Source organism: Papio anubis, chromosome 9 (assembly GCF_008728515.1).
Source record: "Papio anubis isolate 15944 chromosome 9, Panubis1.0, whole genome shotgun sequence".
NCBI classification, from domain to species: domain Eukaryota; kingdom Metazoa; phylum Chordata; class Mammalia; order Primates; family Cercopithecidae; genus Papio; species Papio anubis.
This window is the reverse complement of record NC_044984.1, coordinates 30,092,028-30,107,643: the sequence shown is the minus strand read 5'-3', so window position 1 is coordinate 30,107,643 and position 15,616 is coordinate 30,092,028. Positions and strand designations below refer to the sequence as shown.

Genomic DNA, 15,616 nt, shown 5'->3' with positions numbered 1-15,616 from the left:
TCAGGAGTTCGAGACTGACCTGGTCAACATGGTGAAACCTCATCTGTACCAAAAAATATAAAAATTAGCCGGACATGGTGGCACATGCTTGTAGTCCCAGCTACTCGGGAGGCTGATGTGGGAGAATCACTTGAACCCGAGAGGCAGAGGTGGCAGTGAGCCAAGATCACGCCTGGGTAACAGGGTGAGACTCTGTCTCTAAATAAATAAGAAGAAATAGCAGTAGAGGAGTCCTAAGATCCTCCCTATGCCTGTAGATGTCTCTTCATCTGAGTAACTCTTTCAATTTGAGGAATTCTTCATGAAAGAAATTTTTAAATTTAATCATGTTGCTTTTTCATACTTAAACTATGAAATCACCGTTGTGCATCTGTGGGCCTTTTGCAGCCACAGAACTGCTGACCCTAAACATGCCTTTTTTCTGCAGATTTTCTTATCCTATCAATGCAAGAAATGAGAGAAGCCTCTGGCACCTAAAATAAAGTCTTACACTAACCTCTTCTGCTTTCAGTTTCAAAACCCATTTGATTCTGATGATTACTAAACCATGAAAGTATGGCCTTTTCTCTGACATTTTCCTATCCTAAAGCAAAATAAAAGGACACAAAGGGAGACTATTCACCTAACATAAAGTATTTTATGTAAAATTAGGGAAATGAACCATTTATTTCATTTGTTTTCCTCATCTAAGAGTGCACTGAACCATGAGCTCATACTGTGAGGCTGTATCTAGGCATCTTCTTCAGTAAATGTTTTTCATCCTACTTGTAGATCTTTCAAGGAGGGCTTCTAACACCCCCGCTTATGATCAAATGGGCAGAAATCCCAAGGATAACAAAAAATATTGATTCTACCCTACTTTAAACAAACAAACAAACAAAATGGCTGGGCATGGTGGCTCACACCTGTAATCCTAGCACTTTGGGAGGCCGAGGCGGTGGATCACCTGAGGTCAGGAGGTTGAGACCAGCCTGGCCAACATGGGGAAACCTTGTCTCTACTAAAAGTACAAAAATTAGCTGGGCGTTTTGGGCACACGCCTGTAATCCCAGCTACTCCAGAGACAGGTAGGAGAATCGCTTGAACCCGGGAGGCAGAGGTTGCAGTAAGCTGAAATCGCCCCACTGCACTCAAGCCTGGGCATGACAGCAAGACTCCTTCTCAAAAAATAAATAAATAGTGACCGGGTGCGGTGGCTCACACCTGTAATCCCAGCACTTTGGGAGGCATTGGTCGGTAGATCACGTGGTCAGGAGTTCAAGACCAGCCTGGCCAAGATTATAAAACCCTGCCTCGGCCGGGCGCGGTGGCTCAATCCTGTAATCCCAGCACTTTGGGAGGCCGAGACGGGCGGATCACGAGGTCAGGAGATCGAGACCATCCTGGCTAACACGGTGAAACCCCGTCTCTATTAAGAAATACAAAAAAAACTAGCTGGGCGAGGTGGCGGGCGCCTGTAGTCCCAGCTACTCGGGAGGCTGAGGACGGAGAATGGCGTGAACCCGGGAGGCGGAGCTTGCAGTGAGCTGAGATCCGGCCACTGCACTCCAGCCTGGGTGACAGAGCGAGACTCTGTCTCAAAAAAAAAAAAAAACAAAAAAACCCCGCCTCTACTAAAAGTACAAAAATTAGTCAGGCACGGTGGCAGGTCCCTGTATTCCCATCTTCTTTGGAGACTGAGGCAGGAGAATTGCTTAAACCCGGGTGGCAGAGGTTGCAGTGAGCCGAGATTGCACCACTGCACTCCAACCTGGGAGATAGAGTGAAACTCTGTCTCAAAAATAAATACATGCACACATACATACATACATACATGGCAGATGGCTCATGCCTGTAATCTTAACACTTTGGGAGGCCAAGGTGGGCAGATCTCTTGAGCTTAGGAGTTTGAGACCAGCCTGGGCAACATGACAAAACCCTGTCTCTACTAAAACTACAAAAAAATAGCTGGGCGTAGTGGTGCACACCTCTGGTCCCAGCTACTTGGGAGGCTAAGGTGGGAGGATCACTTGAGCCTAGGAAATGGAGATTGCAGTAAGCTGAGATCGTGCCACTATACTCTACCCTGAGTGACAGAGCAAGACCCTGTCTCAAAAAAAATTTCAAAATTTCAAAACAGGCCGGGTGCAGTGGCTCATGCCTGGAGTCCCAGCGCTTTGAGAGGCCAAGGCAAGAGGATCACTTGAGTCCCGTTCAAGACCAGCTTGGGCAAAATAATGAGACCCTGTCTCAACAAAAGAACAATTAAAAAGTTAGCTAGGGGCCGGCTATGCGAAACCCCTTCTCTACTAAAAATACAAAAATTAGCCGGGCAAGGTGGCAGACGCCTGTAATCCCAGCTACTTGGGAGGCTGAGGCTGGAGAATCACTTGAATCCAGGAGGCAGAGGTTGCAGTGAGCCAAGAACATGCCACTACACTCCAGCCTGGGCGACAAGAGCGAAACTCTATCTCTTAATAAATAAATAAAGTTAGCCAGGTGTGGTAGCATGCACCTATAGTCCCAGCTACTGGGGAGGCTGAGGTGGATGAGCCCCAGGGGTCAGTGCTGCAGTAAACGCTGATTGGGCTGCTGCACTTCAGACCGGGTGACAGAGCTAAATCCTGTCTCCAGAAAACCAACAAACAAAAAACCAGAAATGTATGGCTGTGATGGACAAAAATGCTTATGTGCTTAAGCCATCTCCCCCCTTTTTGTTTTGAGACAGGGTCTCACTCTGTTGCCCAGACTGGAGTGCAGTAGTGGGTTCAGAGTTCACTGCATCCTTGACCTCCCTGGCTCAAGGGATTCCCCCCTCCTCATCCTCCTGAGTAGCTGGGACTACAAGTGTGTACCACCAGGCCTGGCTAATTATTTTTTTTTATTTTTTATAGAGACAAGGTCTCACTTTGTTGCCCAGGCTGATCTTGAACTCCTGAGCACAAGTGATCTGCCCACCTCAGCCTCCCAAGTTGCTAGGTAGGATAACAGACATGAGCTCCCGTGCCTGGCCCGTCCCCATTTTTTTTTTTTTTGAGACGGAGTTTCACTCCTGTTGCCTAAGCTGGAGTGCAATGGCGTGATCTCGGCTCACTGCAACCTCTGCCTCCTGGGTTCAAGCGATTCTCCTGCCTCAGCCTCCTGAGTAGTTGGGATTACAGGTGTGTGCCACCACACCTGGCTAATTTTTGTATTTTTAGTAGAGACGGGGTTTCACCATGTTGATCAGGCTGGTCTCGAACTCATGACCTTGTGATCTACCCACCTCGGCCTCCCAAAGTGCTGGGATTACAGGCGTGAACCACCACACCCAGCCATTTTCTTTTTTTTTTTTTTTTTTTTTTTTTTTTTTTTTTGAGACAGAGTCTCACTCTGTTGCCCAGGCTGGAGTGCAGTAGTGTAGTCTCGGCTCACCGCAACCTCTGCCTCCCAGGTTCAAGCGATTCTCCTGCCTCAGCCTCCCAAGTAGCTGGGATTACAGGTGCACACCACGACACCCAGCTAATTTTTTTTTCATATTTTTAGTAGAGATAGGGTTTCACCATGATGGCCAGGCTAGTCTCGAACTCCTGACATCAAGTGATTCACCTGCCTTTACCGTCCAAAGTGCTGTGATTACAGTCCTGAGCCACCATGCCCGGCCATGTTCCCATTTTTTAAAAAGAGAAGGGAGGGATGGGCGCAGTGGCTCACCTGAAGTTAGGAGTTGGAGACCATCCTGGCCAACATGATGAAACCCCATCTCTCTACTAACAGTACAAAATTTAGCCGGGTGTGGTGGCAGGCGCCTGTAATCCCAGCTAACTCAAGAGGCTGAGTCAGGAGAATCACTTGAACCTGGGAGGCAGAGGTTGCAGTGAGCCCAGATCGCACCATTGCACTCCAGCCTGGGCAACAAGAGCGAGACTGTCTGAAAAAAAAAAAAAAAAAAAAAGAAGGGAGGACATGCGTAACGTCTGACCTCTCGTGCTTCCACATTTGAGCAAAGGACGGTAATAGGGCAGTGACATCTAGTGGTGTGTCTGTGGAAGAGCCTCCCCGGGCTCCTCTTGCACCTGAGTCACCTTAATAGCTTTCCAAGTTGTGGTTTATAGACTTCACGGTATGTCCAGAGTGGAGGTGCCATTGTTTATTATTTGTGGTTTTTGCATATTGTTCTGTAAACTTGGGACAGGAAAGTTCTGAAATGCAGCGCTTTAAAGCATTGCCCAAGAAACAGTACTGTCCAAAAAGTCATCCACCCCTCTTTTTATATAAAACCATGTCAGTAATCATGTTCATTTCTACTCAATTTTGGTACAAAATTAATTTTTAAGAAAATTTAAGCAATGAAAACACAATATACACAGTCAATGTTCATATCTTTAGGTATTCTGGTACTAATGCTTGAGATTGTTCATACATTTAATGGTGATATATGCATCATACATACATGATGATATACATGCTGTGAAAACCATTGCTGCAAGTATTGAAACTTCTGGTTTGCAAACTAGATCTCATCTTTCTAGACTGAAAGGTTTTGATATCAACTTTTCGTGTAAGTACATCTTGATAGATCATAAAAAGCAAATTATCAATGAAAACCAATAGAGTTCTTAATATATTGTTATGAGGAGAATTTTATCCCCACTTTTTTATTAATTTCTGCATTTTTCTTTCAGTGATTCCATATAGGTCAGTGATCATCCCAATCAAAAAGCTGAGCAATGCAATAATCACATCGAACCCTTGGATCTGTGTATCAGGAGAGCTAGGAGACACAGGAGTGATGCAGATTCCCAAAAACCTCCTCGAAATGACCTTTGAGGTAGGTTCAGCTAACACCTTTCCTAGCAGAATGTATCATGGGTAGTTTTACAGATGGATTCTGTCTGGCTTTTTCGTTTTTCCTTGAATCAAACAAAACAGAGGGACATTCAAAGCGTGCAGGATCATTTTTGTGATTATATGTCAAAAGTTGTCTTAAGCAGCTTATACTAATTTGTTTGTTTTACATTTTCATTGTTAAGCTCTATTTTTCACTTGTAGTGGTGTGCTTTGAGGCTTTCCAGGTCTTCTCCCATTATTTTCAGGGCCTAGCACAGATCCTAGCAAGCAGGAAATATTCAAATAAATGTTTTCCCCACAGTGGTTCTCTTCCCTACTGTAAAATGCTTTCTGCCCAAACCTGGTCATCCTTTGGCAAAAGGACAGGAGAGCTGATATTCACGCTTATGGATTTTATTTTATTATTTTTTATTTTTTATTTATTTTTATTTTTTTGAGACAGAGTCTTGCTCTTTCGCCCAGGCTGGAGTGCAGTGGTGTGATCTCCACTCATTGCAACCCCCACCTCTTGGGTTCAAGCGTCTGCTTACAGATTTTAGACCACATGGTGACATTTATAGAGTGATTCTATAAAAATGCCTTTTGGCCAGGTGCAGTGAGTCATGCCTATAATCTCAACACTTTGGGAGACCAAGGCAAGCAGATTGCTTGAGCCCAGGACTTTGAGACAACCAGCCTGGGCAACATAGTGAGACCCCATCTCTACAGAAAATACAAAAATTAGCTGGGCATGGTGGCATGCACCTGTAGTCCAGGTACTTGCAAGGCTGAGGTCACTTGAGCCCAGGAGACAGAGGTTGTAGTGAGCCAAGATTGTGTCACTGCACTCCAGCCTGGATGACAGAGTGAGACTCTGTCTCAAAAAACAAAATAAACAACCTTTTAATATTGTAGTCAATTTTCAGGTCTTACTTGGTGAGATAGTTCCATGTGGTTAAGCCTGTACACAGGTTGATCTTGGTGGAGGAAGAGGACAAATAACTGTTGTGTTTGAGGAAGGAAATGGTACTAACTGAATGTCCCATTCTCATGTTCCTTGGGGTCTCGAAATAGCAGTTTCCACTTAGAGTCATGATACCACCCCCCTGCCCCAGGAGCCCAGTTTGGCCTTATCCATGCAGTAGACTCAAAGCCACCTGTATATAAAATATTAAAACCCTTGGCTTTTCTTCATCTACCAATAATGGAACTACGTTAAAAACCCCATCATTGCCATTTCTAAGCTGTCTCTCTCATGTCTACCTACTTCTTTCCATCTCTACAGTACAACTAATTCAAGATGCCATCATCCCTAAGCTAGAGTATGGTGATACCTTCTCACTGAGCTACAAAGAATAAAGTGCTTTAAGAACTCGTAGCTCTGGCCGGGCACAGTGACTCACGCCTGTAATCCCAGCACTTTGGGAGGCCAAGGAGGGCAGATCACCTGAGGTCGGGAGTTCGAGGCCAGCCTGACCAACATGGAGAAACCCCATCTCTACTAAAAACACAAAAATTAGCCGGGCATGGTGGCACATGCCTGCAATCCCAGCTACTCAGGAGGCTGAGGCAGGAGAATCGCTTGAACCCGGGAGGCAAAGGTTGCGGTTAGCTGAGATTGTGCCATTGCACTCCAGCCTGGGCAATGAGAGTGAAACTCCATCTCAAAAAAAAAAACAAAAAAAAAACTCGTAGCTCTAATGGATACAAAAAAATAGAGTGAATAAGACCTAGTATTCACTAGCACAACAGGGTGACTATAGTCAAAAATAATTTAACTGTACATTTTAAAATAACTTAAAAGAGCATAATTGGATTGTCACACAAATGATAAATGTTTGAGGTGACAGATACCCCATTTACCCTGATACAGTTATTAGGCATTGCATGCCTATATCAAAATATCTCAGTTAATCCATAAATACACACATCTACTAGGTACCCATAAAAATTAAACATTAAAATTAACCAAAAAAAGAACTTATAATTCTGATGTTCTCATCCAGCACATAGTTGGGGTCAGTGATCTTTTCATTATCAGATTTTAGAAGTCAGAATTTAATTAGTATTCATTTTTACTATTCTTATTATCATTGCTTTATTTTGTACTTGTCCACAAAGGGCCAGTGAAAATAACTTACTGATAGCTATGCCTGTTAAAAAATAGCTTCGAAGACTTCTAGTATATGAGGTCTGAGGTCAGTTCTGCCTGAGTATCTTATTGGAACAGAAAAATGTCAACATCTCATGTACCCTATAAATATATATACCTACTGTGTACCCACAAAAAAAAATTTTTTTAAAGAAAGAATATTGGCTGGGCGCGGTGGCTCAAGCCTGTAATCCCAGCACTTTGGGAGTCCGAGACGGGCAGATCACAAGGTCAGGAGATTGAGACCATCCTGGCTAACACAGTGAAACCTGTCTCTACTAAAAAATACAAAAAAAAAAACTAGCCGGGCGAGGTGGCGGGCACCTGTAGTCCCAGCTACTCGGGAGGCTGAGGCAGGAGAATGGCATAAACCCGGGAGGCGGAGCTTGCAGTGAGCTGAGATCCGGCCACTGCACTCCAGCCTGGGCAATAGAGCGAGACTCTGTCTCAAAAAAAAAAAAAAAGAGTATCAGTGTGAGTGATTTTTAAAACCTATAATTGTTTTCTTGGCCTCTCTGTAACTAAATCTAAATAGCATCTTTTTCCTGTTTTTTGAAATTCTTCTCATCCTTCAAGGCACAAGTCACTGTGTCAATGTTGTTTGTGGGTTCCCCAAGTAGAAGTAACTGTCCCTTCCCCAGCGTTCTTCTAGCACTTTTTATATCTCTAATCTAGCACTGTGTGCGGTCCCCCTCATTTGGTAGTTAATGTCCATATGTCTCCTATCTCATTATGTGGGAGCTCTCTGAGAGCAAGGAATACATGTGAATATATTTCTCTAGTGCATAGCTGAATACATTATTCAGGGTTTGTCTATGCAGTTGTTAAATTAGACGGAACCAAAGTACCTGTAAAGCTGAGATGTAACAGGATGGGATTGAGTACTAAATAACCTAAAGTCCTGTCCCTACAGTGCCAGAACTTGGGGAAGCTGACCACTGTTCAGATTGGTCACGATAACTCAGGACTGTTAGCCAAATGGCTAGTGGATTGTGTCATGGTCAGAAATGAAATCACAGGACATACATACAGGTAAGTAAATGGCCTTGGGAACTCAGAATTCTTTGTTTTAAGACTCTTCAGATAAGAAAAAGTTTAAGAATTGTAGGCTGGGCACAGTGGCTCACACCTGTAATCCCAGCACTTTGAGAGGCCAAGACGGGTGGATCACCTGAGGTCAGGAGTTTGAGACCAGCCTCACGAACATGGTGAAACCTCATCTCTACTAAATAAAAAAAATTGGTGGGGCATGGTGGCGTATGCCTGTAATCCCAGCTACTTGGGAGGTTGAGGCAGGAGAATCGCTCAAACCCAGGAGGCGGAGATTGCAGTGAACCGAGATTGCTCCATTGCACTCCAGCCTGGGCAACAAGGTGAAACTCTATCTCAAAAAAAAAAAAAAAAAGATCGTTTGAGTTCTTCTGCTGCCTTCTGAATTTTAGGGTTTTTTTTCCCCAGGGGAGGAGGACAATTTTGTTTATGTCATACAAAATTGCCCCCCAAAAACCTTTTTTTTCTTTTTCTTTTCTTTTTTTTTCTTTTTTTTTTTTGAGACAGAGTTTCACTCTTGTTGCCCAGGCTGGAGTGCGGTGGCACTATCTCAGCTCACTGCAACCTCTGCCTCCCAGGTTCAAGCAATTCTCGTGCTTCAGCCTCCCAAGTAGCTGGGATTACAGGTACCCGCCACCATACCCGGCTAATTTCTGTATTTTTAGTAGAGATGGGAGTTTCGCTGTATTGGCCAGGCTGGTCTCAACCTCAAGTGATCCACCCGCCTTGGCCTCCCAAAGTGCTGGGATTACAGGCATGAGCCACCATGCCCAGCCTCAAAAAACTTTAAAACAACAGATGTTTGCTGCTATTGCTTAGTCCACAAATGTTGGAAAGATTAATATAACTCTCAGAATAAAAGAAAATCAAAAAGAGCCTAAAATAATTTCAGTAGGAGGAAAAGATCTCTTGGATTCCACTAGTCACAGCCAATACTACTCTGGAAATATTGTCCTCTTTTCTTCTGTGCCTTAACTCCCAAATTAATTTCTAGTTTGAAAATACTCTGACCGGGTGCAATGGCTCACACCTGTGTAATCCTCCCCACACTTTGGGAAACTGAGATGGAAGGATCACTTGAGGCCAGGAGTTCAAGACCAGCATAGGCAATGTAATGAGACCTTCTCTCTACGAAAAACACAAAAATTAGCCAGGTGTGTTGGTGCACACCTGTAGTCCCAGCTACTCAGGGGGCTGAACAAGAACCCTGTCTCAAAAAAAAATAAAAATAAAAAATTTGTTCTCTGTCCTACCAGATTCCCATGTGGACGGTGGCTGGGGAAAGGCATTGATGATGGGAGCCTGGAGAGAATTCTTATTGGAGAATTGATGACATCAGCATCAGATGATGATCTAGTAAAGCAGTGTCGGACTCCACCCCAGCAGAAGTCACCCACCACGGCGAGGAGATTGAGCATCACTTCACTGACAGGAAAAAACAACAGTAAGTATATTTAAATTTTTCCTATGTGCTCATATGATGTAGGCTTCATGTGACCATTTGATAGAAAACAGTTGTGTTAATGAATGTAGTGAGGAGATTTAAAAAAGAAGAAAGTTGAGGAAAATTCATAAATATTCAAAAGCTGGAAGAGTTTAGAGTTAAAATCTATCTTTTTAGAAAACCTGCATGCTCTGTTTTTATTAAGCTGTGGAAATATAAGTAAATATTTTACCTGAAACTTTTATTTTTTGAGACAAGATTTCACTCTGTCACCCAGGCTAGAATGCAGTGGCACAGTCTCAGCTCACTGCAGCCTCTGCCCCCTGGGTTCAAATGATCCTCCCACCTCAGCTTTCCAAGTAGCTGGGACTATAGCCACACCTCATCACACCCGGCTAATTTTTGTATTTTTTTTATAGACTGCCTTTCGCCATGTTGCCCAGGCTGGTCTTGAACTGCTGAGCTCAAGCAATCTGCCTGCCTCAGCCTCCCAAAGTGCTGGCATTGCAGGCATGTGCCACCACATCTGGCCTTGCCTGAAACTTAAAGGAGAAATAATAATAGTTGTATGTTACAGTACTCCCAGATAGCCATATCTAGCCTTTTTTTTTTTTTTTTAAGGAGTCTTGCTCTGTCACCCAGGCTGCAGTGCAGTGGTGCGATCTCAGCTCTCTGCAACCCCCGCCTCCCAGGTTCAAACAATTCTCCTGCCTCAGCCTCCCAAGTAGCTGGGATCACAGGTGCCCGCCACCACACCTGGCTAATTTTTTATATTTTTGATAGAGACGGGGTTTCCCCATGTTAGCCAGGCTGGTCTCAATCTCTTGACCTTGAGATCCACCCGCCTTGGCCTCTGAAAGTTCTGGGATTAGAGGCGTGAGCCACTGCGCCTGCCCCAGTGTCTCTTATTCTAAGAGATTAAAATTTCTTTCTACCCCTTCTGTTCCAATTTTCTTGCTATAGTAGGGATGAAACAAAATACTATAAAGGAGTTAATTTTATGAGTATTATACTATGTTCACATGCCATTTTTAGCATATAGTAAACTTCCTAATTTATACTAATGTAGGCTTTAATAGACTAAATTACTAATGTAGGCTTTAATAGACTAAATAATGTCTCCCAAAAATGTAAAATTCTAACCTCTAGAATCTATAAATGTTGCCTTATTTGGAGAAAGGATTTTTGCAGATGTGATAGGGATCTTGAAATAAGGAGATTGTCCTGGATCACCTACATGGACCCTAAATGCAATCATATGTATTCTTTCCCAACACTTTGGGAGGCCAAAGTGGGCAGATCACTTGAGGGCAGGAGTTTGAGGCCAACATAGCAAAACCCCGTCTCTACTAAAAAAAAAAAAACATTAACCAGGCATGTGGTGCATGCCTGTAATCCCAGCTACTCAGGAGGCTGAGGCATGAGGATTGCTTTAACCCAGGAGGTAGAGGTTGCAGTGAGCCGAGCTCATGCCACTGCATTCCAGCTTGAGTGACAGAGTGACACTCTTGTCTTTTTTTGGGTTTTCTTTTGGTGCCAATTTTAAATAGTTTTATTTAAGACATTGCATTTTCCACTTACAATACAGTGTTTATAAAGTGCAATGTTATTTCCTTCTCCTGTGCATATGTTCCATATTCAAGTATTGAGGAAAATATGGAATGCTTCACAAATTTGCTTGTCATCCTTGTGCAGGGGCCATGCTAATAATTTTCTTTGTGTTGTTCCAATTTTTTAGTATATGTGCTGCAAGTATATATGAAGCAAGCATGACTGTGTCTTTAAAAAAAAAAAAACCAAGGAATGCCGGCCGGGCGCTATGGCTCACGCCTGTAATCCCAGCCAGCACTTTGGGAGGCTGAGTTGGATCACCTGAGGTCAGGAGTTTGAGGCCAGCCTGACTCGTCTCTACTAAAAATACAAAAATTAGCCAGACATGATAGCGTGCACCTGTAATCCTAGCTACTCGGGAGGCTGAGACAGGAGAATTGCTTTAATCTGGGAGGTGGAGGTTGCAGTGAGCTGAGATCTGGCCACTGCACTACATGAGCTACAGCCTAGGCAACAGAGCGAGACTCCGTCTCAAAAAAAAAAAACAATGCCAACAGCCACCAGAAGCTAAAAGAGGCAAGGAAGGGATTTTCCCCTAGAATTTCAAGGGAATGCAGCCCTGCTGACACCTTGCTTTTTTTTTTTTTTTTCTTTTGCCCAGTGATAACTAAATTTTGACTTCTGGCCCCCAGAACTGCAATAAAATGTATTTCTGTCACTTAAGCCACCAAATTTTTGAGTCTATTACAGCAGCCACAAAAGGCAGCCACAGAACATGAATATAGAGGCAGTATTTAGGGAAAAGTTACAGAAGTTTATCAGTGAAGGGGCTTTTTAGCTATAGATTATAACCACAAGTAGAATAACAAAGGTACCTAATAGGTCCTTAGTTTATTAACAAAGTAGTTTCCCTAGGTTCTATTAGTCTCTATCCATTTGCTAGCACATGATTGTGTATTAACCATGTGTGCAGTTTTTTTGTTTTTGTTTGTTTGTTTGTTTTTTGACTGAGTTTCACTCTTGTTGGCGGGGCTGGAGTGCAGTGGTGCAGTCTCATCTCACTGCAACCTCCGCTTCCCAGGTTCAAGTGATTCTCCTGCCTCAGCCTCCCAAGTAGCTGGCATTACGGGCATGCACTGCCACGCGAGGCTAATTTTGTATTTTGGGTAGGGATGGGGTTTCACCGTGTTGGCCAGGCTGGTCTTGAACTCCTGACCTCAGATGATCCTCCCGCCTCAGCCTGCCAGAGTGCTGTGATTGCAGGCGCGAGCCACTGCGCCCAACCAATTTAAAGCACTTATAGCAACAAATATTGGTAAGGATGTGGAGTAACAGAAAGCTCATGCATTGCTAGTGGGAATACAAAATAAAAAACATCTTGGCATTTATAAAGATACATGTACACTTACCATACCCTTGGCCCAGCAATCTCACTCCTAGATATGTACACAAGAGAAATGAATACATATATCTACACAGACTTGTACGCAGATGTTCTTAGAGCTTTATTCGTAATAGCCAAAGATGGAAACAACCCCAATATCCATCAACTGGTGAAAGGATAAACAGATAGTGATATGTATCTGTTTATATATCAGATCTCTATAAAAGCAATATAATAATAGAAAGCAGATCAGTGGTTGCCAGGAGTTAGGAGCTAAGGAAGGTAACTGAAAAGAGCACAGGGTAACTTTCAGGAATGATGGAAATGTTCCATATCATGATTGTGGTGGTGGTTACATGACTGTCCATTTGTCAAAGCTCATCAAAATTGGTGACTTTTAGTATATGGTGAATTTTAATTATGCTGATTTAAAATTTAAAAGTAGGTTTCAGCTCCATCCATCCAAATTATTATAACAGCTGAGTCAGTCCAATTTCATGGGGGTATTATTTGAAAGGCTTTTATCCCCCATTTTTTTTAATCATACTTTCTTTTCTCACTCTATAAGCAGAAAAGTCTGAATGACCCAAGACTCAGAAATGGATAACGGTATTTTCTCACAGTATGTTATATGTAAGATGGTATTCAGAGAACTGAAAATTTTTTAAGTCAGTTTTAAAATAATATTGATCAAGGCTCTTTTGGAATGGGTGACAGGTTTCAAAATAGACTTGATGTCTAAAAGAAGAAATGGAGAAAGGTAAAGGTAAAAAAACAAAAAGCTACTGGGTAAAGAAACTACTAGGAACAAGAGGTCGTGGTATCAGTACTTCAATTATAGGAGGTTTTTATTTTAACAATTTTTATGCATTCGTGTAGAAAAAACCTTGAATTTCACTGAAAGAAATGTTTATGCAAGAAATCCTTCAGCAGTATGAATTTAGAGATTCTTAAACATGAGGATGTATGGGTTTTCCTTTATAGTGTGATAAGTAAATTAGAACTACAAGAAAATCCAAACTATATACCTTTTCTCTTGTTACCTACTTCTGAAATGTTTACCACCTTTTTTAAAAAACAAACCATTCCTTAGATTTGGTAGACAAAAGTGATTTAGGTCCCATTCAAGCAGCCCACCAACCTATCCCTCAGGAAAGTAGCCTAGAAGAGCAAGTGCTGGCTGGCAGAAGGAAGCAGTGCTGAGACAGATTGACTAGCCAGGAAGGGAGGGAGTTCTGGGCTTCAGACCTGGATGCCACAGGGTACCTGGCATTTTCCCCTTATTTTAAACACAATAGCAAATCTTCAAACTCCAAGTTAGCTATCCGGAGCGCCTCAAGCCTTAGTCTATGCTCACTAACGGGCTCATAGGTACGAAGCATAAGGGAACATTTGAGGAGTGATGCTGGGACTTCCCAGCCTTGCTTCTCATATTTGGGGGCTTGCTTGCATTTTGTGACAGGCACCATGCTAAGTTGTTTACTCCTACAACTTACCAGTTTTCCCAATGAGGTATGTATTTTCCCTATTTTCAGTTGAGGAAACTGAAAACTCAGAGGAAGTTAGACACTAGGCTAGGGTTATAGATTGCAGATGGTAATGCTGGGATTTGAATCTAGGGATCTCTTGGATTATTTTCCATTTTGCCAGGATGCCTCCCACTTGGCCAAATTGGCCAGAGGCAAGTTCTATAGAGCCCCTGGCAAAGCCAGCCTGCTCTGGTGATGTACTTCCTGCCTAGGTGGACACAGTCGATGTCCCATAGTACTTTGGTTTATTTATCTCCCATGAGAATGCAGCCACTGTTTATTATTTTACAGAACCCAATGCTGGGCAGATCCAAGAAGGAATTGGAGAAGCTGTGAATAATATTGTGAAACATTTTCATAAACCTGAAAAAGAGGTATTTATGGGCTATAAAACTTAGTATAGTGGGACTTTTAAAGATGCTTTTATATGTGATACACGAGGCAATATGGGGTGCTTGAATTTTCATTTGTAAGCTTTCTGGTAGCTGTAAAAATATGCTTCATATAGATACATTCAGCACTTGCTTCTCTAGTGTTTTTCTTAGACATAGATGCAGGAGATTTTTCTTTGACACTGTGTGTTATGCCCCACAGAGAGGAAGCCTCACCGTGTTGCTGTGTGGAGAAAATGGCCTGGTTGCAGCCCTTGAGCAGGTTTTCCACCATGGGTTCAAATCTGCCCGCATCTTTCACAAGAATGTCTTCATCTGGGACTTCATAGGTAAATAAAGCAGATGTATATACTTTAAGGTCACTGAAGTGTTTCTTAGGAACTCACAGACCCAGGAATCTGAGTGAATAAGGGTTAGTGATAAGGGTATATATATATTTTTTTCTTTTTTTGAGACGGAGTCTTACTCTGTTGCCCAAGCTGGAGTGCAGTGGCATAATCTTGGCTCACTGCAACCCTCCTTCTCCTGGGTTCAAACGATTCTCCTGCCTCAGCCTCCCAAGCAGCTGGGACTACAGGTGTGCACCACCATGCCCAACTAATTTTCGTATTTTTGCTAGAGAAGGGGTTTTACCATATTGGCCAGGCTGGTCTTGAACTCCTGACCTCGTGATCCACCCGCCTCAGCCTCCCAAAGTGCTGGGATTACAGGAATGAGCCACCGTGCCTGGCAAAGGTATATATATATTTTTAAATAAATATTAAATTAGCTGAGTGTGCTAGCAAACACCTGTGGTTCCAGCTACCTGAGAACCTGAGGCAGCAGCATCACTTGAGCCCAGGAGCCCAGGAGGTGAAGGCTACAGTCAGCCATGATCAAGCCACTGCACTCCAGCCTGGGCAACAGAGTGAGACCCTGTCTCAAAAAGTATATATAATAATAATAAATATCAAGTACTGTCTTTGTTTTTCGTTCACTCAACAAATTATAATATGTACAATATTCCAAATACTATTCGAGTTGCTCAAGATATACATTAATAAACAAAACAGAAATCCCTGTGGTTGACAAACCTAGGTTAGTGTGGGAAACAAACAATACACAAAAACATAACAAATAATGTAATTCATATGGTATGTCAGAAATGTGACCATTGATCTGGAAAGAAATAGAGCAGTATAAAAGGAAATAAAGTGGGGATTTAAACGGGTGGTCTTCTTAACGGGTGGTTTTAGACTGTGCTGAATGTCAAGGTACATTGGAGCATAGACTTCATGTAGGTGAGGAAGTAAGCCATGTAGATATCTGGGAAGACGGACTCCAGGT

At 42.8% G+C, this 15,616-nt stretch overlaps 1 protein-coding gene and 1 non-coding gene across 11 annotated transcripts in view; one reads left to right on the top strand and one right to left on the bottom strand.

The window, feature by feature from the left end:
- The window catches only part of DENND5B (DENN domain containing 5B), a 220,707-nt gene that overhangs the window by 179,299 nt on the left and 25,792 nt on the right, over positions 1-15,616 (top strand). For all 10 annotated transcript variants that reach the window (XR_004176034.1, XM_031650404.1, XM_021922162.2 and 7 more), the window contains 5 exons: positions 4,644-4,789; positions 7,854-7,972; positions 9,247-9,434; positions 14,190-14,272; positions 14,493-14,619. Coding sequence is in view for 9 of the 10 variants with exons in the window: in XM_031650404.1 (XP_031506264.1) it covers positions 4,644-4,789; positions 7,854-7,972; positions 9,247-9,434; positions 14,190-14,272; positions 14,493-14,619 (663 nt within the window). In the remaining variant the exon portion in view is untranslated. The remainder of the gene's footprint in view (positions 1-4,643; positions 4,790-7,853; positions 7,973-9,246; positions 9,435-14,189; positions 14,273-14,492; positions 14,620-15,616) is intronic.
- On the bottom strand, positions 11,085-11,192 carry LOC116268989. The gene has a single exon (XR_004176315.1). It is a non-coding gene; the product is annotated as a U6 spliceosomal RNA (small nuclear RNA).